The 24,609-nt window shown below is 33.9% G+C and overlaps 1 protein-coding gene across 1 annotated transcript in view; it reads right to left on the reverse strand.

Annotated features, from left to right (window-relative positions):
• The window catches only part of MDGA2 (MAM domain containing glycosylphosphatidylinositol anchor 2), an 857,254-nt gene that overhangs the window by 387,641 nt on the left and 445,004 nt on the right, over nucleotides 1-24,609 (reverse strand). Inside the window, exon 3 of the mRNA XM_080808952.1 lies at nucleotides 17,611-17,785. Coding sequence (XP_080665078.1) covers nucleotides 17,611-17,785 — 175 coding nt within the window. The remainder of the gene's footprint in view (nucleotides 1-17,610; nucleotides 17,786-24,609) is intronic.

The raw sequence follows: 24,609 nt of genomic DNA on the forward strand, positions 1-24,609 counted from the left end.
TTGAGTCTACCACCAGGTGTCCTTAAGTAATTAATATATCCCTCTACAAACACCTGTTTCCTATACCCTACCATAAGTTTGGCACAGCGCTGGTCATTTGGACAGGACTATATTAAATTAGGACATAAGGTGATCCCTGCTTTCCTGGAGTTTGCAAGACCTTTAGAAAAACAAAATTTATAGGCATGAATCATTATATAATACCTGTCAACATACACAATAACTATTAGCATAGGTATACAGTGCCTTATATACAATTCCACAATTTCTTATACATTATTCTGAAGTCCATAAAGCTTCCAATAAGGAAAGTTTTCTGTAAGCCATTTGAAAGCAAAAGCTGACATGACCTGAGCTCTTTTGATGACAAACGCTGCCTTCAAACAATTTGAGGCTATTTATAAAGTTCATTTATCCTACCTCATGATTGACATGACTCAGGATATAGAAAGAACTACAGAATATTAATGTTTTTCATCATGAAGTGCTCCATGTCTCACTGGTAATGTTAAAAAAATATTGTATATTCACAATAAACCTTCTAAAATCTGAAAAACTCTGAGTCTTAAAATGGCCTCAAGTCTTCACAACATATGTTGTGGACATGTGAAATAAACAGGTGAGTAATCACACTACATTCTTGAGGCATAAAATTAAAAAAAAAAAAATGTTACAATTCCCAGGAGAGGAGATGAAGCAAGAGCTGAAGCGGTCAGCAAAGAATCTTGAAGGAGGAGCAAGACAGGGTAACTGGACACAACAGAGGAGCTGGGGATGTGGTAGAAGATAGAACAGGACAATATGGAGGTGGAAGTAAGCTGGAGAGGGCCAGGCCAGCTAGAGTACTGGCAGGGTGCGGGGGCAGGGGGCAGGAGGAAGAGGGGAGATGGGGTGAGGAAAACTTTGGTTTGGGAGGTGAGGGATTAAATTTCAAGAAAATAGAAAAGAAAGCACAGAAAATTGGATTTTAATTGGTAAAAAAAAGTACACAATGAATGTGGACTTTATTGACAAGAACTAGGAGGAGATCTGTATCTCAGAGACTGACCTGGCAATGACATGCAGAATAAATTCCAGGAGAGTACTATTACTGTAGAAGAGGTCAGCTGGGAGGCGCTTGGTAGGAGCCAGGTGTGAGGTGAGGAGGGACTGGAATAATAGAGTGGAAGGTGGGCTTACAAAATGGCATCTGTTATTCTAATTTAGCTCAGTCCGAAAATTAGAAAGGATTTCTAAAAGCCTCTCTTTACATGTTCACTCCACATTTTGAATATAACTCTTAGGGATGGACTCCTGAAAATGTTTGAAAATGAACAAACCCTTCATTTACTTTATTCACAGCCATCTGGATGTCCTCAGTGCAGGTCATAGGTATCTCATGATACATGGGTTTTTATATTCCAAGCCTGAAGACAGACTTAAGTGGCCACGAACAAAAAATTTTTAAAACAGATAAACAACAACAACAACAACTGCACTGTTCTCAATTGGAGTTTAGATGTTTTCACTTCACTTTCAGCCCAAGAACTTGAAAGTCTTGAAAGTCGGCTACTTTAAGATACTTCAGTATTTCATATCTGGTCATGCAAATACAGTTCAGATGTTAAAAAAATGTTAATTAAATTTTTCTTTCTCTATTAAAAGAAAGGAGCTAAGATTTTGAAAATATAAAGTACCAAGACAAGGCCAGATGTCTTCTCTAATATCCTCTGCCAGACTGACAAGAACCATTTCCTTCAGTTGTCAAGGGGAAAAATAAAAAAAACTGTTGCTAAAACTTGGAGGTAGGAGTCATTATAATTTTGAAGAGCTTCTCATCTTGTATAAGTCTAATGGCTTTCTTTACTCTCTGAGAATCTTTCCACACTGTCCTTATAAAGCTAGTCAAGAACTGGTATTTCAAATTATTTCGTCTGACTCATGGTATAGACAGAACTGCAGAAGCAAAGTTTACTAAGTTTTCTTGGGCCTGTTATAAATTTCAATTAGAAAGTATGATGCATTCTGAATACATTCAGAGGAAGTATTAGTCACATGATGGCCTCAAGTGCTAAATATATGTGAGCACTAATTTGCTATTCGAACTTTTACTTTATCCTTTCAGTGAGACTCGGAATTGGCAGGATTTAAAAACATGTGAAATCAATCTAATTAAACATCCTCTTACCTATTTTCAAGATCCAAATCGTTTTATTAACTCACTGTATTTGTACAAATTATACCAATTCTCCCAACTGTTTTTTTTCTTTTTTTGATGAAATATGTATGTAATACAGAGTTGACAATAGCAGACTTTACTCTTTTTTTTTTTTTTTAAAGAATTTATTTATTTATTTGGCAGAGAGAGATCACAAGTAGACAGAGAGAGAGAGAGAGAGAGAGAGAGGAGGAAGCAGGCTCCCTGCCGAGCAGAGAGCCCGATGCGGGACTTGATCCCAGGACCCTGAGATCATGACCTGAGCCGAAGGCAGAGGCTTAACCCACTGAGCCACCCAGGTGCCCCCAGACTTTACTCTTGAGGGAAAAAACTAGACTCAGACACTTCATGAACTGAGCCGAAGGCAGAGGCTTAACCCACTGAGCCACCCAGGTGCCCCCAGACTTTACTCTTGAGGGAAAAAACTAGACTCAGACACTTCATGAACTGACTAGAAATCACAACAGTGAATGCCAATTCCAATTCTCTGGCTGACTCAGGAGAGGCATCTGACTGTCATTAAACTTTGCCTAAAGAATCTCACAGAGCCAATAAATCTGTTTCTTCAAGGGACTTTTACTTGGTTTAATCAATGGATTTACCACTTTACTATGACAGATACAAATTGTAAGTAATTTTTATTTCTTTTAAGATTTTATTTATTTACTTATTTGAGAGAAAGAGAGAGAGCATCCATAAGCAGTGGGGAGGAGCAGAGGGAGAGGGGGAAGCAGGCTCCCCACTTGAGCAAGGAGCCCAAAGTGGGACAGGATCCCAGGACTCTGGGATCATGACCTGAGCTGAAGGCAGACACTTACCCAACTAAGTCACCCAGGCAACCTTGTAAGTAATCTGTTGGTATGAGGGACAACGTTTACTGAAATTGGATGCAAACTTTCTTTGCCTAAACAGTCATCAACTTTTGTGAAAAAATGCTACTTTTCAGTTACTAAGTTTGCTCAAGAATTGATAGTTTTTATAAAACTAACAACCTAGAAATTAAATGGATGTTGATATAATAGTTGTATCTATTTTCTTGACTGCTTTAATATATTTAGTGGGAGTATTTTCTAATTAATGTCATATTTTGATTCACTTTTTAGTATTTTTAATACCCATACTAATTTTACTCACCAGTTTACTTCTTATTTCTATTTATTTCTATATCTATTCTTATTTCCATTTTGATTTCTATTTCTTACGTCTATTTTTAAAAATCTCCAACTAATTATAAACTTCTTTAGGGCAAAGGCCTTGTAATTTTGTTTTATTTCTCAGCATAGTATCTAGCAGAATCTTTTGCAATAGTGAGTCCTCCAATTAACATTGCAAACTGACAGACTCTAATTGGAAATGGCCTTCTGGGACCTCCAATCCAGAAGGCTAACAGAACATTTGCGATTTTCAGAATCAGACTGAATAAGCACAACAACCTAAAGGCAGTAGGAACAGGTGCAGAGCAACTGAGAGAAAACTGCTGGTAGCTATTCTGATTGTGTGCCTGTGGAATGAGGGAAGGATTCCAGTAGGTCCTCCATGAATATCTCTTGAAAGGATGTGTTCAATCAGTGGCGAATAGATAATAAGCAGCTCGATAAAGACAGGACTACATTGATTTAAAAGCAACTCCTCCATTATGTTCTCTGAACAAGAATCAGTGACCAGGTATGAAATAGGTAATGTTTATGGGGAGCCAAGAAAAGCTAAGTCTTCTACAGACCCAAGGACATGCTTCAGAATCTGTTTCACTAAATTTGATGACTATACATGAAACTCACTGTGAGAAGAGAATAAAAAATGAATCCAAGACTTACTCTTCTCCAGAGATGAAATAAAATTTACCTTGAAATTTATGTTGAAATTATTGTTTAAAAGATGCTTTGTGATTATATAGAAAATCATATTAAAAATTAGATAAGTCAGCCAAAATATGTGGTAATCAATATTTTAATACTTACTCAGTGCAAAGTAACTTCTGATAAAGGTTCTAAAAATACTAGTAAGTCAGAGAGCTGTGTTGCTTGCTCTAAAAGCTGAAATCCACCTGCACATTCTAGAATAATGTATCATTATAACAAGTTAAGCACCCTTTCTTTATTGATGTGCTTTCTGAGTTTCCCCAAAGGCAAACTCTAAGATGAACACTCAAGTGCAACCAGTGCATTTGAAAGTGTTCCCAGAAACACCAGTAGGTTATTGGAAAAGTGAGGGAAATAAACATAAAGAGTGCATTATTAAGCTAGTAACAAACAAGGAATTAGAATTTAATTTTCCTGAGGAATTCTAGGACAGTGAAACTGCCTCTCTGAGTCATCCCATCCAAGGAGCAATGGAGCTGGGGTATTTATACACCAACTATCACTAATAATATATGTGTGTATGTGTGTGTGTGTGTATTATATAGTAAATATATAATAAGTATATATTAAGTATATATTTATATATATTATATACATAACATGTATAATATATATCAAGTATATATTTATATTTATAAGTATATATGAGATATACAGTTATAGTCATATATAATAAAGTACATATAAGTGTATATATAATATATAGTATATATTTATATATGTGTATATATACTACATATAGTATATATATATACTTATATTAATATATATATTAAGTATGTGTGTATATATATTTATATATATATATATATATATATAGTTTTTTTTGTTTGTTTTTTTAGAGAAAGAGATAGAGCATGCAACCATGTGAGCAGTGGGGGTGGGGTGTAGAGAGAAAGGGAGAGAGAGAATATCTAGCAGACTTCTTGCTAAGTGCAGAGCCCCTTGTGGGGCTCAGTCTCATGACCCTGAGATCATAACCTGAATGGAAACCAAGAGCCAGACTCAACCAACTGAGCCACTCAGGTGCACTAAACTGGCTTTCTTAAGTAAACAATAACTACTTCTTTATACTCCAGTTGTAGCAACGTTAGACAAATAAAAATTGGATAATTTTTTTAAGGACCGAATTTGAGTGAGGTACTATAAATACTGAGAATTCATCACAGAAATAAATTAACATCCTGGTGTTATATTCTTCCACTGAGACACAGTCCTATCCTACCACACATTTCACAAAATAGGGGAAGAACTGAGAAACTAGAAAATGGATCAGCCTCAAAATGCATTAACATAGAGTTCTGGGGGGAGAGGTCTTAGACCAGGAGTATCTCTTAGACTGGGGATAGGGATAGTAAAATTAAGATCTAAGAAATCAGTGATTTTCCTACTGTATCCATTTCATGAATATATTAAAAAAATGGATTTCTTCTCTTTCACAACTTTCACAAGTTGAAGTGTACTTACTTCTAAGTCACTCAGATGTGCTGAAAAAAACAAATTGACTGATACATTTTCTGACATGCTCTGTAACTTCATGAATACATTGTAGAAATGGAGAATGGATAGAAATAGTAAAAAAGAAGACCGCAATTAGGACAAGTATAACAAATATCCCTAAAACCTCAGTGGCTTAACCCAAAACAAAAAAATTTCCTCTCATAAAAATTCCAATTCAATTGCTCCTACACTAATTGGTCTCCTGGGTAGCTGTCCTCTAAATGGTGAGATTCAACATTCTTCCATCATGTGGCTCCAAAAGCCACAGGATCCTTAGACACATTACTGGAGCCTGTATATGCAAAGATACATAAATCAAGACAATGTGTGAAGAACTACATGAGATGTTTCAGGCACTCAGCCTGAATGTGGCATACATGACTTCTTCTCTTACGCCACTAACCAAAATTAGTCTTATGACCACAACTAGATGAACCAAGACTGAGAAACAGAGTTCATCTGTGTATTAAGGAAATAAACATTGGAAGAAAGAATCTACTACAGGTCATGATCAATAGCCTGAAATTTAGGGATGTGTTTGTAGTATATTAAAGTGGTTTGATCTTGGTGTTGCTCCCAGAGAATATGTTTTGCAATGAATTAAGTAAAAAATAAGGAGGAATAATATTTTTAAGTAAAATAGAAAAATACCAAGGAAAAAAAGAAATGAATAACTAGGAAATGAAATTCTATAATAAATATATTTTAAAATCTTAAAATATGTATGCACAGATGAAAATAAAAATGAAAATTCCTGTTTACAGGAATAAATATATGATTCTACCTTTAGCATTACAATATGATCAGTTGTACAAATAATGTTAATAGAATGTCAATTTTCAAGTATGTTTTAAAAAGATTTAACCACAAGATAGAGTCAAGAGAGTAAAATATTACTGTTTTAAATTTTTTAAGAAACCCAAACTAACAATTTTATTAGTAAGAATTCACATTTCTTGATTATAAGGATAATACTTCCAATTTAGACTATATGGATCAGCTCATATCTACAGTAAAACTGTGAATCAGCATTACTAAAGTTTCTGGAAAAATACTGACAAAATTTAGCATGTTAAAAGAGTACACTAGAAGATAAAATGTTTGGAAATACCACATACAAAGGATAATAAATTAAGTGGAAATAATGAATCTGTAAAAAAAAAAAAAGCTCAGGGCATTAGAATGCCTCAGTTTGAATATTCAAAATGGTCACAAGAAAGAGAGTAGAGATATGTTTGCATACTAAAAGTTATAAGAGCCAATGTGATTTAAAAAAAAATCTACAAACAAGTGTTGCAGAAAAAAACTGAAGCACTTTAAAAAGACCAAATTCTTGTTAAAATAAATATATTAACAGATTAACAATCAATTAACAATAAAACTAAAACATTAACAATAAATTAACAATAAATCAGACCCTCTTAGCATGATGTTGACATGGTCCTTGCCTTGGCAGGAGTCTCTACATGCTTACCTCTTATTTTTAATGAAGGATATATTTTATAAGTTCTTTTATTAGTAACTCTAACACTGTTTGGAATGTGATTTGTCATGTGCTCCATGAGCATATACCTCTGATAAGCAAGTATTCTTCATCTGCAGCATATACAATGTTGCAAAATTCTGTCTTGAAATTATTAATAGGTAATTATCATGACAGTAACCCATTTTTAATAAGCATTGTAATTACCACATCAAACACTATTAAGAATTTCCAAACCCAAGACTGAGATTTTGGGAAGAGGGATGGAAAATAAGAAAATGATGCTTGATGAGACTGACTTCAGGCATTAGTTTTCTTGCAGGGCTTGCCTTCGTACCAGAATTCCTACTTGTCATTCTAGCCCTTTTCCTAAACTTTGTTATCCAGAAATCATGTTGATGGGTCTAATAAAAATAAATCAAAACAACTCACTGTCAATAATTTTTAACTGTATAGTTTATAATTTTTCTTCCTAACACAGGTAAATTGTATTTGGGGAATAAATCAGTAACATGCTATCCTAATTTCCCACTAATTTATCAGGTAAAAATGTAATAAGTAAATCTAACAGACAAGGATTAAAAAAAAATCACTACTTGGTCTGAATGTAATGAAATGCAGCAATCTACTAAGTGAAATTAAAGTAGGGAATATGTTTCAGAAATAAGAAGGCTTACAAAATGTTTAATGGATATTGAAAAAGATTTGTCTCATGTGTGAACAGTGTCTGCACACATGAAAACTTATTAAGCTAATGCCTCTGAATCTAATTTCTTTTTGAATTAAAAATCATCTTTAATCAAACCCTAACCTTTAAAGTTGTATGACCTCTATTACCCTGTGAGCAATATAGTCATGGCTAAGAATAAGTGAAAGAATTAGGGGAACACATTCTCAGAAAACTGTTTAAATGCCCTCAAGAATCTCAAGGTAACAAATATATTGCAGTATGAAAACTTCAAACTTCCATGAGCCTGCTTTATATTTATTTATATATATATTTATGTATATATTTATATCTACATCATATTTACATATTTATATATATAATATTTATATTTTATTTATATATATAAATTTGTATATTTATATTCACATAAATATATATCAAATAATTCATATAATTTTTAGAGGAGTGTAATCATTTATATAAATTGTGTATATGTATTATATATTATATATATTGCATATCTATTTATATACATATAAATTTCTATAAATATAAATTATTATACTCCTTCTCCAAAAATGAATCTTGGGGCTCTCAATGAGTAGCTGCTGCTTCTTAGGACAAATGAAGCAGTTGTTAGTATTAGGAGATTGCTGACTCTCATTAGTAATTCTGAAGTTTTAATTTTTTTAGATCTTAGCATACATGGCAGAGAATCATTCATTTGGTCTGAAAACACTGGCAGTAGGATTTCAACACAATCTGGCAGCCCATCTTTCAAATTAAGCTCTCATTCCTCCTCTAATCCCCCCATTTTAGTCAGTATCCTTCCCCCCTCCCGGAGCCCCCCACCCCCCGGCCCAGCTCCAAATACAGTTCATTTAATCCTCTTCTGCGCCTTTAATCAAAATGCTCACTCACTATGGATTACCTCTGGCCTTCCCCTCTACTTACGTAAACTCTGTGTCAAAACTCTTTTAAGAATTTGGTATTTTCCCTATTTTGCTGGCTAACATGTTAGCCTGTCACCATTTTATGGATGCTTGCAGAAGACCTGAGATTTCTGGGTCAGAGACAAAGGACGTTATTACTCAGATCTCCAATGGATACATAAGCCTTATGTTTTCATAGGTTCTCCTCCTCCCTCAATTTCCAGGGGGACGATCCGGGGCAGCCCAGATGAATGCCGCACATATAGTTTGTAACATAGCTAAGGAATCCTGAGCCTAGGAAACTTCCAATCTTAAAAGTTCTGCTAGCAAACCTGCCCAATCTTGGCTCCTGAGATAGACATTACCTTTATTATCCTGGTCAGGAAACAAATTGCTCTCTGCCCTGGAGACAGACACTATCTCTAATATTAGAGGCCGTTTGCTACACAAACATCCTTGAAAAGAGAGTTCAGAACAAAAACTGCCAAAAGACATGCAGAAATGTCATGAGGAATTTTCTCTGAAATCTCATCCTTCAAACTACAATGTAAACCCTACTGCTTTTATGGTAAGAGTCCACAGGACCCTCTCACACCCAGCACTATATTTTCTGTGCCATTTGACACATCATTCATGTTGTATAGTATAATTTATGTTATTTATCCGATTGCTTAACATTTGTATTCCATTTAAATGAATTATATATTTCGTGTTGTCTCTTTAAGCAGTTTAAACTCAATGGAACTACAAATTATGTGATAATTCCTTTGTAGCCTCACAAAATTTAAGGGAATTATATTTTGAATAGCCACTTAAATATTTCCTGAATGGATGAAGAGTCAAAACTTATTAAATTTCATCCTAAACAATGTGCAAATAAATGGTAGGGGAGAGTAACCTGAGTTTAATCCTATCATGTTCTGGGTAAAATTAGTTAAAATGTCCCTTGTTATTGCCTATCTTTTACTTGTAAGATGTCTTTTCAGCCAATTTTATTTGGTGTCAGATATCAAGGAATATCAATTCTTATAAAGAATTCAAGAAAAATGTGAATATAAATCTAGTCTTAAGTTTTAGAAGACAATAATCTTCTGATACAATTTGGAATGAAGTCAGTTTTGACATATTATAAGGGCTTAATAACAAGGAACTCCAAGGCAAAATCTTCAAATCTATATTTTATGAATTAAAAAAATAACAAATTATACATGCACATAGTTTAGAAAGCCAAATAATTATACAAAACACAACCTCAAGTATTTCCAATACCCAGAGGCAACCTTTTCTAATTCATCTCTTAACCAGTCTTGGTTTTGCCTTCATATTTCTAAATGTTTAACTGCTACTTATAGACTGTTTTTCTTTTCATTTTCATATTGTCTTATTGATTTTTTCCTGTTCAAGAGTAGTCTTTACAACTATACTAACCCTCTTTACCAACCCTCTCCCATCTTTCTTATATCATACTTTTGGTTAAGTCAAGTGCTCTTGTTATCGATGACTATGGAAGTATTCTGAACAGTTGAACCTTGTAATATATTTCAATTACATTTCATTTCATACAACTTCTTCTTTGCCTTCTGTCAGTAACATCTGTACTTCATGTCCTCAATTGTGAACGCTTCTATCATCACCCCGTTATTAAGCTTTCCGTGAAAAGCATGAAGTTCCTCTCTAAAACCAGGCAACCTCTCAGATGCATCTGCTTCATGAAAACACCCTTCCCCTTCCCGGAGCCTCTTCCAGCTTCAGTCTGTCTCGGTTGTCCTGGAGACCCAATGCACAGCTCTTGTCATGGTGTGTTGCTTCAATATCATCCTGGGATTCCCTTCTATATTCTCCTATACACAATCTCCTATTTTATTGTTGTTATTATTATTACATCTCTTCCTCTTTTTTGATTTGATTTCTAGTTTTGGTGCAACATATGTAAAAGTAGTGTCCTGAGAAAGGGAAAAAGGCAGAAAAAAACCTGGAAATTTTATAGGTCTAAAAATGTCTTCTTCTAAAAAGGATCTTCTTTGGTATTTGAAAAAAAGGAAAACACAGTGACTGGCTGTGTGAAAAATTCTAGTTTGGAAATAATTTTCCTTCCAAATTTCGAAAGCTTTACTCAGTTGTTTTCTTCTTGATTCCTATTGAGAAGACCTGTGCATTTTAATTCCTAATTCATTACATGTGACCATTTTGGAAAAAAATGAAAAACTCTTTGGAACTTTTTAAGATCACTTTCTCCTAGTGTTCTGAATTGCATATTGATGTGTTTTGGTGTGGATCTTGTTTATTGCATTTTATTAGACACATAGTTACTGAAAACACATGTCCAACTATGATAGGAAATTTTCTTAATTATTTAAAAAACAATTCCTCCACCTCTATTTTATCTGTTTGGAATTTTTATTCAAATGTTAGATCAGCTGGGCTAATTCTTTCATTTTCTTATCTTCTCTTTCTTGTTCTATCCCTTTGATTATTAAATTTTGCTTTACTCTCTGTAAGATTTCAAAGTTATCTTTCATACCTTCTGTTGATTTTTATCTTATCATTTTTAATATTCCCAGATATTTTTTGTTTTCCGAAACAAAAAAGAACAACAACAACAAAAAGAACAACAACAAAAAAAGAACAAGAGTTCTTTTTTGTTTTCTGAAAATTCCTTGTTTTTAGTTTTCCTGTTTTTGTTATTTTCTTTTTTTAATGAATACTAATTAAAACAATCAATGAATTGTGTTTTATTTCGTATTTTGGCCCCCTGAATTATCCTTGTTTCCTGATTTCTTTTTCCTATTTCTTTTTCTCAGTTTATTTCTTTTGTTTGAAGATTGTTTCAAATGTGGGGGTATAGGGTATATTCCCATTAAACAGTTATGAAAGAGTGTATTGATAGTTCTGTTGTTCAATAGGTGGCTTTATTGTAAGTGTATTAGTTGGACTATTGTCGCCAAGTTCCACACTTGTCAGGATCTGTGGCCTTTCTTCCAGTTTATAGGTTTTCCTGGACAGGAATTCTCTAATATTCTCCCAGGAAGGCATTTTCAGAATCAAATGTGAGAACAGACCATGCTGAATATGTAAAGTTTGACTTAATAACACTGATTTAACTACAGTATGTTGCCTCTTGTTTCTGGTGATTCCAAGTTTCTTAGTTCAAAATCTCTCCAGTTCAACATCTCATATTAAAAAAATTTTAGGGCACCTGGGTGGCTCAGTGGGTTAAAGCCCCTGCCTTCAGCTCAGGTCATGATCCCAGGGTCCTGGGATCGAGCCCCGCATCGGGCTCTCTGCTCAGCGGGAAGCCTGCTTCCTCCTCTCTCTCTCTCTGCCTGCCTCTCTGCCTACTTGTGATCTCTGTCTGTCAAATAAATAAATAAAAATCTTAAAAAAAAAAAAAAAAATTTTAAAAAATAAAAATAAATTTAAAAAATTCTGGTTTTCTGTGGGGATTAACTAGGAAGCTGGCAGGGAAAAGGAGATGGTTAGGCATAGAACTGTTTGAGATGTGGAAGGAGATCTGGATATGTAACTCTAATATAGACTTTCAGTCACTTCTCCTGTTTTTAGACTAAATTACATTCTCACTCAAGAACTTAATGGCATCTCCAGTTACTGAGCTTTTTAAGGATTCTACAGCATGGGTATGCCAGTTCGGTCCTTTAAATTGATGCCTTTGATTTAAGCATTCTTTAGTATGCTAAACAGTGGCCATTTCCTGATCTGATTCTTTTCCTTCAAAATTGTTTTTCCTTCATCTCTTCTCCCATTCTCTCTATCCTGTGTTTGTTATTGTTGTTTTATTCCTTTACTAGTGTTTCAGCATGGGTCTAGGGAGAAGACATGAAGAGTGCATTAAATAGAACTAATTCTACATGTTTCTGTCAAACATACAACTATTAGTTTTCAGACTCTCAGAAGCCACATCCCAGCAAATGAAAAGTTGCAATCAATTATCTTTTGATCAGAAATATTATATAAATGACTAGGTCAGATTTTAGAAAAAAAAAAGTAAATCACTATGTGGTCATGAAATTTGCCTAGTTATAAAATATGCTTTTATTAAGAAATTATAGCTCATAAACCCCTTGGAATGCTTCTAAAAGTCTTAAAAAAAATCATAGGTCATACAAGGTAGGGAACATAGTTCTAGTTTCTCAAAATAGTAACAGAGGAAACAGCATTCTGGGTGGCAATAGTAAGCAATAAATAAAACAACATTTTGTAGTTGCTTTATAAAACTTATATGGTCCAATTCTTCTACTACATGAAATTTTAGAAAATTTTGTGGGAAGAAATTACTAATTCAGATTAATTAATCTTCCCAAATTCATCAAAATGTTAATATAGTGTCACAAATATTTCAAAATATCTACCTAACAAAAACCACCTCATTCTATATCAGTCAGCACTGTAGCAAGTTCCTCTTGTGAAACAAAATTTCCTCATCAAAACAATGATGGCCTATCACTAAATTTTATCTTAGGTAGGACTTAGCTCTAAATGATTAGATTAATGAGAGGTCTACATTTTCACTTTATGAAAACTCTCCATAAAAATGGTGACCTTAAAATTAATACTTCAGGGGCACATTTTAGAGACAGTCTAATACAGGGGTTCAAAGTTAAATTCTAATATTATTTGTTAGAATTTTTGTTAAATTCAAGACATCGTCTGCCTCTGTTTATTGTTGCAGATATAACCTATATCTGCAGATTTTTCTGTATTTTGTATTCTATGGCATCTTATGTTTCAAGTTCTACTGATATTGATGACAGTTCCACTCAGGGAACCAGTTATGAAAAGAAATAGAAATCTACAGTTTAGGTGATGATTCTTAAACCATGGCTCCAAACAGGAAAACTGGTGCTATTATTTTACTGTTTTCTAAAAGTTAAAGTAAAAGTACCTGAAATAAAGTTGCTTGCTTATTTACAGTTTATAAAAATTAGTATTTATTCAATCACGTAGTCCAACATTAAATAAAAATCCAAGAGCAGATGAATCTTAAGACTATAATCCAACTTTAGACAATAGGGTTGCCAAATTTAAATGCAGCATTTATTTGCTAGTCATGTTCTTATTAACAATGACAGAACAAGTTTTAAGTTATAAAGATTCATGTAGAGAACACACACTTGAGCCAAAAAACTATAGTCTTCAATCAAGATTATATGTGGAACAATGGATTCCTCAAGTAGATATCCCTGTCTCTACTATTAAGTATTCTCATTAGTTGAAACATTTAACAATTTACTATCTGGAGGAATTTATTTATCCAAACCTTCAAGAAGAGGCATAACCACTTAAAATATATGTCTAGATCCCAATAAGAAAGTTCTTTCCTAAAAGTAAGGCATTACATGGAAAATTTAGGTTAGAGCTATGTCACAATTATTCATAGGGTCCATAATTTAATACATGTTATTTTCTCAAATAATATAATTTAGACAGCTTTCTAATAAATCTTGGATACAAAGAAAAGAACCGAAAATAACACTTCACTATGATATGTATCACAGTGACATTTCACCTAAGAAACATAAAATAAGATGTTTGTCAAGTCCTGGTTGTAAGGGGAAAATCCCAAAGGAAGTCAAAGAAGAAGGAAACAAGTTAAGGGCCTTCAGTCCTGGCTGTTTGGAAGGTGACCCACGTCTTAATAGGCTAATTAGGCTTTGAAGCGCTGGAGGGAGGAGTGCTATCATTTCTACCAAAGTGTGCAACATAAACTAAATGAGGTACAACTGCATCTGGACAGCAAGGAACATGAACAGACTGAAAAAGGTGGGCAGATGGGGTGCCTGGGTGGCTCAGTGGGTTAAACCTCTGCCTTCAGCTCAGGTCATGATCTCAGGGTCCTGGGATTGAGCCCCGCATCGGGCTCTCTGCTCAGCGGGGAGCCTGCTTCCCCCTCTCTCTCTGCTTGCCTCTCTGCCTACTTGTGATCTCTGTCTGTCAAATAAATAAATAAAATCTTCAAAAAAAAAAAAAAGAAGAAAAAGGGGGGTATAATGCAGTCTAGTATTGAAATGGCTTCATAGTAAGAGGAGGAGAAAAAAAGTATTAAGTCCTTAAAAATGTCATTGCCCCTTTCTATTTGATTTTTAACCCAGTAATATAATTGTTTAATTATTATTAATATTATGTATATAAATTATTATCAAACCTCTTGGGGTGGCAGTGAAACTCACAATCTCTTATTCACAACCTTTCAGGAATGTTTTTCAGACTATTTCAGATTTTCAAAAGATAATATAATGCATATACCATGCCTCACATAACATATCCAGCAGGCTCTGTGGCAATACTGTGTAATCAGATACATTATTTCCTGAGCAAAACATATGATTATTCAAACAAAGTAGGGTAAATAAAGAGCATAAAGTCTTTTCTATTTTTCTATTTGAGTAATTTTAAATCAGATGTTGCCACCAAACTAGGTCATATCAGGTTTTGCTGAAAAAAATGTATGAATAACGTCCAACAAAGCAAGTAGCAAATACACTCATTCAACTTTCAGAACTTTTTAGATTTTAGAATTGTTTGAAGGTACTGAAGTTGTGTGTTTTAAAACTTCATAACCAAGGAGTACCTGGGTGGCTCACTTAACTGTCTGCCTTTGGTTCAGGTCATGATCTAGGGTCCTGGGATAGAGTCCCACATCGGACTCCCTGCTCAGTGGGAATCCTGCTTCTCCCTCTCCCTCTGACCCTCCCACTGTTTGTGCTCTCTCTCTCTTAAAAAAAAAAAAAAAAAAAAAATTCTTTAAGACTTCATGACCAAATCTGTAATAACAAAAAAAGCACAAGTATGTATTCTAGAAAGTTATATTATACAAGTGTGTAATTCATTTAAATTTAGTTAATTAAAAATTATGATATGAACAGCCATACTGTTTCCCAGAGTGACTATTCATATAAAAATTTAATGAAATCTTGCCATTGCAATAACATGGATGAAACTAGAGAGTATTATGTTAACGAAATAAGTCAGTCAAAGACAAATACCATATGTGGAATTTAAGAAAGAAAACAAATGAGCAAACAGAAAAAGAGAGAGAGAGGCAAATCAATAAACAGACTCTTAACAATAGAGAACAAACTGATGGTTACCAGAAAAGAGGCTGATGAGGGGATTAAATCGGTGATGGGCATTAGGAGGGCACGTATTGCATGGAGCACTGGGTGTTACACACAAAGAAGGACCCATGGAACACTACATCAAAAACTAATGATGTACTGTATGGTGACTAATATAACATAAAAAAAAGAAAGAAAAAGAAAAAAGAAAAAAAGGAGGGCACTTGTGATGAGCACCTGGTGTTGTATGGAAGTGTCGAAATGCTGTGTCATATACCTGAAATTAGTATGACACTGTATGTTAACTAACTGGGATTTAAATAAAAACTATAAAAAATTTTATATGGGGGCACCTGGGTGGTTCAGTCAGCTAAACACCTGCCTTTGGCTCAGGTCATGATCCCAGGGTCCTGGGATCAAGCCCCACATTGGGCTCCCTGCTCAGCTGGGAGTCTGTTTCTCCCTCTCCCTGTGCACTTTTCCCCCTTGCTTGTGCATACTCTCTCTCTCTGTCAAGTAAATAAATAAAATCTTTTTTAAAAATAAATAAATAATTACATATATGAACAAAACTAGTAAAAACAGTGTTGTTGTTGTTGTTGTTTAGGTATACGTAACTGGAAATATTTGATCAGGAGAAGGGCCAGAGGCTATACTGTGGTGAGACAGTGTATAGATATGACCAAACTGTGTGCGCTGAGAGTAGCACGTGGGATACAGGTGCCTGAGTTATGCCAGGGGATGACTAAGGGGCTAGAAGATGCTAGAATGAATGGGACAGGCCTTCTCTCTCATCCTTTTCAGGAAGGGAACAAGCATCTAAGTGCATGATATATCACAAAGGCAGCCCTGCCACTCACTTCCCAGTCACTTCCCAACTGAATGAGATGGTGCAACAAATTGCAACAAATGGTACAATAAGTAAATCATGTAATTCCAGTCACCTTCCTAAATATGCAACACTTGTCCCACATTGCAAAACAAAGAAAAGGGACATAATGAAAGATAAATAGAAAAACAGGAACTGCTCACTTGTTACTTATGTCTGAATTACTTTGAGGAGAGCAAAAAAAAAAAAAAAAAAAAAAAAATCTTTTTATTCTAACAGTGGAGAGTTAAAAAAAAAAATGCAAGTTCTCATCAAAAGGCAGTGGAATGATGGATTAAACCTGTGCAAAAGAACAAACTGAATGTAGGCCCTTGATTTTTTTTGGTGGGGAACAAGGTAAGGAGACAAAGAAAATTTTAAGTATATTTGCTAACAGCAAAAAGTGGAAAAATGAGACTAAGGACCAAAATAAACCAACAAACACTTCCCAGGTAGCACAGCATTGCCCAAGGTACTGATTGCCTTCAACGCAGGTGGATCAAAAACAGAGTCTACCTAGAGATTTTGGTCATTCACAAGCCAATTCAAATAGTACCTTGTACATGGTGTGCCTTTACAAAAACAAGGACAGCTAAATTCATACGGAGGTAAAGTTAACAAACCAAGTTACAGTATGAATTGTGTATTTTCCTTATGCAGTTATAAAAATGCATTTATATACTTCTATATAAAGGTAGGAAGTATATACATTCAAACCCTAATGACCATTGATGGGATCATCAGTAATATTTACTGACTTCTTGTTACTCTGGTTCTTAAATATTCTATAATGAAAATGTATTACTTTCACATAAAAATTATGAAAATTCCTAACGGAGACTCTTTCTTCAGTAAGTATAGTAAATGAGCTTTTGTTATCTTACATACTTTTTATCCTCAACTAAACAGAATCCTATGCTTTGGAATAAATCGTAGGTTTTCTCAATAGATAGAAAAAAATGGATCTCAAGCTGTAGGACAGAAAGCCATAGTAGACTTAATTAGAGTTTTCTGGGAAAGTTACTTACAGTATACATCCACTCTGATTGACTTTATCGCTGGGGACCCCAAGCCATTCTCTGCTTTACAGTAATACCGGCCTCCTTGGTGACGCTGAATATTTGTAATCCTCAAAGTCTCATTGAAGACACTTGAGTCTTGGAATCTGTCAGAGGCACTTCCTGCTGTTTTGGTCCACCTGATCTGAGCAAGCATCAACAGAGATTGTTACTTTAGGTTGGTTTTCTCAAAGAAAAATCAAATAGCCATTACTCATTTGAAGAGTCTGCTTTCGGAGATGCTATATGCCATTCCTGGCAAGTTATTGGAAAAAATTTTAAATCTGTATGCACAATTGAATTACAAAAATTTGACTGCAAGGTCACTGTTGTATAGTGTATGTAACTCTAATTCAATTGCATGGAATTCATGAATAGCTGAATCAGTTTTGGGGGGGGCAATATAAATACAACATAAAGGGAATTGGAGTTAAACATATGTAATATGTTGGAAATATGGATGAGTTTCTCTTTTTGTTGAGAATTTAAATTTTTCTATTTTTAAAACCCTCCTAAGATACTTTTTATTTATTTAGTACAGGTAGATTCTTAATGACTTTTTAGACATGTTATGTTATTCTATTTTAAATTTCCTACTTGATTTGGATAATTTGAGCAGATTAGTCTAATGGCTCATTGAGATTATGTATAATTATATATACCTGGCTGTTACAAGTGGGTTTTTTTTTTTAATGGCTTTGGTCTAATAAGTCTACAAATGACTTGTCTGTTCAGATAATTAGAATTCACTTTATATCAATAATTATTTTCAAAAAATGTGTAAACTTTTCCAAAGAGAGAATTTCTATTTAACTGCCAAAACACTTTGAATATCTAAAACATTTCATTATAAACAATAACATTCTCTTAAACACAGCTGTGTACAACAGACTTAGTTTTGGCTAGCAATAAAGACTGGCATTCAACTCCAATTTTATGTATCTTAGTTTATAAAACCTGAACAAAAGCCACATAATGGTACTGTAAAGTGATACAAAGTGGGAAATAAAGAGGATTTGGTTTTACTTCTCTCCTTGTCCCTCCTGGATAGGGTATTTATTTTTATTTGTTTTTATTTTGGGGTTGAGAAATGGTTGATAAAAATCCTTGGTCAAACATATAAGAAGAAACATGGAGAAATGCATCTAAAGACTGAGTCTTCAAAGATGAAATCCTATAATACTGCCATTATCTATGCTATTTTCATATAATGTTAAAATTTAAAATCTAATGACATAAAAAGTATCTTTTAAAAGTTCTCCAATCATTAAAACATCAGTATGAATATAATCATGTCTGTTCTTGTGAATGAAATGAAAATTTTACTTATTTATAAAAACTGGGTAATTCATAAAAATAAATATTTATTCAACATCTTCTATGTGTATGGAATATACACAAAAATAAATGGCAAGACTCCTGACTTCAAGCAATTTATAAGTTAGTTACTAATATGCTCATAAAAAGACAACATGTAACAAAGTCACTGATTTTTTGTTCTTCTTTAGACAGATGATAATTCTACTATAATTGTTATTTCTAGGATATAATCTGAGATAAATAAAACACAATTCCAATCAAGATACCAAGTTTTTTGACTATCATAATATAATATGCAATTATATATTATAAAATTGATTTTGAATAATATATATTTCAGATAATAAAAAGGAAGTTCAAGATAAAAACAATTCTGGAAATGGCCTAGCCCTCCCAGATACTAAAAATGTTATTAAGCTACAGTGATTAATTAGGGTTATACTGGTACAGTACTAGAAATCATTTAGAAATAGGGGACAGAGAAAGCAAGAGTGTGCGTGCGTGCGTGCGTGTGTGTGTGTGTGTGACAGAAACACAGAGAAGACAGAGGCAGAAACAGAGAGAAAAACAGGGAGCAAAAAAGCTATGATGGAAACCAGCTGTTATCAACATTGTTGGTCTTCAAATGCCTTTATACCCTTAAAAATTATAAGGGATCCTAAATAACTTCCATTTATTTAAAATGATTATATCCCTTCATAATTATTGCATTAGAAATTGAAGCTGAGGCAATGTTAAACTGCATTATCAACTCATTTAAAATTATATTCATAAATCAATGACATCTTAACACAGGGAAGATTTTTAGTCAGAAAACTATTTTCCAAAACAAAAAATAACTGAGTAAAAAGAAGGGAATTTTTTTATAGTTCTGCAAATCTCTTTCATATCTGGTTTAGTGAAAAAGAACTAACTAGATAATCAGATCAGCTTCTACATGCAATCTGTTGCAACAAATTGCTTTGTTTCAAATATATGAAGAAAATCTGACCCCCCTTTGGAAAGGGAGGAGTATTTCAATAGCTTTTTCACATAAACATGGGTAGTTCTTTGATACTACATTAAAACTCCTCAATGATAATTTCCTAATGTTTGTCTGCAAAGTAAACTCTAAAACCATATCAGTCAACTTTCTGTACCCTGTAACATTAAAATTCACTGGTTTATCTTGCACTTTGAATGATCTTTTACTCATACATGATTTTGTAATATTATGCATTAGTCATTTGAAAATATGAATTCACTAAGTTATGCAGATCTTCCAAATATTCACAGATTTCATCAAGTAATACTAAAAAAAGAGCAAATTTATGAATCTCACTGCTGATCTCTTCAGAAAAGTTTTACATTTTGGGAATCCATCATGCTTAGGTGGGAAGATTTTGCAAAATTCTAATTTTTCTCTTCAAACTGAATTATATCTTTAGCAACAAATATGGCTAAGGTGTATTCTTTGGAAATGCACGTTCACTTCATTGATTTTTAAGAAAACGTTTGCCCAATACCCAAGTCTGAATAACTATAATTTGTGAAATAGTCATCCTTTTATGCTCTATGAAAAACAGTGGCAAGTTCATTACAAAACTCAATCACACAAGTCCTTTACCTTGAGACAAACTCTGCACTTTAGGAAGTAGCAGAAATGCTTTACAGGACTTCTTCTTCTTGACCCATGGAATATTAAAAATAGAGTACTCAAGTGTGAAGATGTTCAAATGATGATTTGTACTGATTTATTGAAGATATTCTTAGTGATATTGTTTCTGTTTGTTTTTCACTGTGAGTGCATGTTAGTGAAGAAAGTAGGGAAGAGTATAGACTGATAGTACAATTCGGTGCCACAGCTTTGTTTTGTGCTAAGGTGTTGCCTGTTTTATCCACCAGTGCTTTTGCACCATCACTGCAAATGCAAGAGTGAAAAAAAAAAAAAATGTTTTCTTCATAAGCTTCCTATAAAGATCACAAGGTCCCATTAGAGATACAGCAGACACATTTCAAGAAACACTGATTGTTAAGAATACAGGAAACAGCCATACCTATGTCTGTATCTATCTCTAGCCATTTACTGTTTAATCAGTGGCTTTGGGGCCACTGACTCTATATCCATGATAATAATAAAAAATAGTAGACGCTCCAACCCACCCTTCAATTAGCAACAATCGCACCTTGGATAAACCTCATTGGCTATGATACTGCCACTGTGCAAAGCTTCCAAACCACCCTTCACATCGAAATAAATTCTTGGTGCAATAGTCACAAATACTGAAACTATCTGTATTGTTGAGATTTCATAGCAGGACTGGAAGGATAAATTGGTAGAAGCTCCCTTTCTGAAAGAAAACTTTGTCAAAAAAATGGAAACACATTCACACTTTCACTTAGCAATTATCTGGTTAAAGTTTACCTTACTATCATTCGCAGAAGAATGCAGCAAATGAATGTATAATAGTTTAACAGTGAGAACAATATAAATAGCAAATGAAAGTAAGTAGTTACAAATTAACTGATTCTCAAATTAAATTGAACGTAGCCATTAAAAGAACCAAAATACAAAGTATATTATTAAATGAAAAAAGGAAGAGAAGAAAATATTCTCACCTGTATAGAAAGAGTATGTGCGTGTGTGTGTGCATATGTACTATGTTAGAATTACACAAAAAAACACACAAAACTTAACATTGATTAACTATGAGTGGGATTGGAAAAAAAGAAGATAGTGAAAATGTATTTTTTTATAAAATTTTTATTTAAAATTCTTACTTACACAATTTATTTTACCATAAACAAATACTGTGTTTATCATAAGTTTTTTTAAAAAGAAATATAATTCTGTATTGAAGTACAGGAAACTAAAAAGAAATAGAGAAAAACAAAAATAACCACATGAAAATTTTTTCCTTTTTCTCACCTTAAAAAAACTAAATACTAAAAGTAAATATTACTAAGCCATAGAAAGACATGTCTACTCATTGAGAGGGCTGACCAAGTTGTACACCTCACTGATGAGAAAAGAAACCTCCAGATATACTTTCATTAAAGTTGTGACTTCAAAGTCTATAAGCTTCCAGGTAGAAGGAATAAACTGTCATAATTTGTCAGAGCCTGCTCACTTCCTAATGCTGCCTCTCCTTCTTCCATAGTAATTGAACCCCAAATTATTAATCAGGCACATGACTGTCCAGGAAAAAAACATTTCCCAGCTATCCATTCATCTACGTTCTTGCCAGTTTGTTTTGAGCAGAAATGTCCTCCTAGGGAAGCAGTCCTGCATTTTGCTCATTTCTGCACGTTCCACTGGCTCCTATCTTGGACTATGAGCTGATTTGAAATGAAAGTGCAGCCCAGAGAAGCAATCAAATGGAAGAAATCTGAATGTCTGACATCATGGAGTTGCACCTACCTGTCCTAAACTATCTATAGCTCTGAGCTTCTACGTGGTAGAGAAATAAAATTCTAACTTGTTTATGTCATTCTTTTGGGGGTAATTTCTGGAACCAACAGCCAAATTTTGCTCCAACTGATAAGTCTGGATGGTACAGAAGGTCAGCTTGTCCTCAGGAATCTCATTTCCAATGCAGAGGGCTTGAAAACAGTGGAAGAGCATCAGAATTTACAGAAAAAGGGTGGTGGATGGGTCTCTATCTCTGTATGGAATAGTCGAGATCTCATTCATCTAGTGTGAACGAAAAATATTCAGTGATATGAAAACAAAGCAGAACCTCAGGCTTCTAATAATCCCACCTGACAACAATACTTGAGACAATCCTATAATCACCCAATGAATAAACTGAATCTGAGGGTTTGGTTTTGGACAAGATGAAGAAAAGCATCTGGTAGTGAGTGGGTTAATCCATGTCCATTTAATGGGTAAGTATAGTTTTTCTGGGTAATAAACAATTTAAGTATCAAATAAAATTTCTTAAAGCCTAAAGAACATAGAATAAGGGGATTTATAATATCTTAGCAAAATCTTGGAGTTTGAGGTGGGTGTAGGACACAAATGGGAGGTAAAACTTAATGACTTGTGGAGATGGAAGGAAAGGAGAGGAGAGAAGTAAGTTAAACTAAAGTCTTAAACTTTAGGAGAGCTGGAAGGGGAAAGAGCATGCCTTTATGGAGGATAAGTATTTGTTTACAAATAATAATAGAATCATAAGTGTCTGATTAAAGTAACGGAAAAATACACAACTCTATTAATGGTAGGGAAAATGAGAAAAAGGGGAATTAAGTGGGAGAATAGAAATTAGATAACATGAGCAAAAAGAGCAAAAGGAAAAGAGATACATATAATTCTAAGTGAATAAAAAACACAGAGTAAGATGGAAACAATTGCATCATAGACTAAATATGAACAGACTGAATTTACCCATTAAAAGGACCTGTTAGACTAGATTTAAAGGTAACAAGTTTATATGATATATATATATCAGTATACACACACACACACACACACACACATATACACACACACAAACTTTGATATATAGCATAATATATATCATATATATATCCATATATATATGTATGTATATATGATGTGTGTGTTTGTGTGTGTGTGTGTGTGTGTGTGTGTGTGTGTGTATACATGCAGATAAACTGACCATAAAAGATTGGTAACCAAGACTGTGGAAACCAAGACTGTAAAAGAAGGACACGGTCATGGAAAGTGGTAACAAGAATATGTAAACTAAAATCAATCAATTAACCAGTCAATCAAGAGTGACAATACATACTATAAGATTAAATTAATAAGAACAAGTTAATATTTTAAAGCACTAACTGGAAAAGAAGGTGATTACCTTCTGTAACATTAAAAGTCATAACTGGTAGCAAAAATATATTGTCATGGGGCACCTGGGTGGATCAACTGGTTAAGCATCTGCCTTCAGCTCAGGTCATAATCCCAGGGTCCTGGGATCAAGCACCACTTCGGGCTCCCTGCTTGGTGAGGAGTCTGCTTCTCCTTCTCCCTCTGTCCCCCAACTTGTGCTCTCTCTCTCACACTCTCTCTCAAATGAATAAAATCTTCAGGGTGCCTGGGTGCCTCAGTTATTTAAGTGTCTGCCTTCGGCTCAGGTCATGATCCCAGAGTCCTGGGATCCAGCCCCACCTCAGGCTCCCTCCCTCTCTTTCTATTCTTCCCCTCACTGCTTGTGCTCTCTCTTTCAAATAAATAGATAAAATCTTTAAAACCAAAGAACCTAAAAACTTTAAAAAGCATATTGTTGTTCATTGATACACAGTAAAGAGTAGCTAAAGATGTAATACAAACAAAGTTAGAAGTGGAATTTGAGAAATATGGAGCCGCAGTGGGAAATTCCAGTACAACTCTCTGAAAACTAGGCAGTTCTAGATAATACAATTTTTCTATTAACTTAAAAAATAACAAAGACAAGGAAGAACTGAAAAATACAATCAACATGTATGATATAACTAATAAAATATTAAAAAATCTTTCATACATAGAATGAATTTTTTTCTGATGTCCATTAAATATTTATAAAAATTGATCATGTAGTTGGAAGCAGAAAAAAATCTTAATTAAAAAAGCAAAGAGTGCAGGTGACATCTTTAGTCTTAATTGAGTATAGTTATAAATAAGTTATCAAAAGATGACTACTACATGGAAATCTCATCATTGTCAAAGAG

This window comes from Martes martes (assembly GCF_963455335.1).
Source record: "Martes martes genome assembly, chromosome: 7".
Taxonomy (NCBI): domain Eukaryota; kingdom Metazoa; phylum Chordata; class Mammalia; order Carnivora; family Mustelidae; genus Martes; species Martes martes.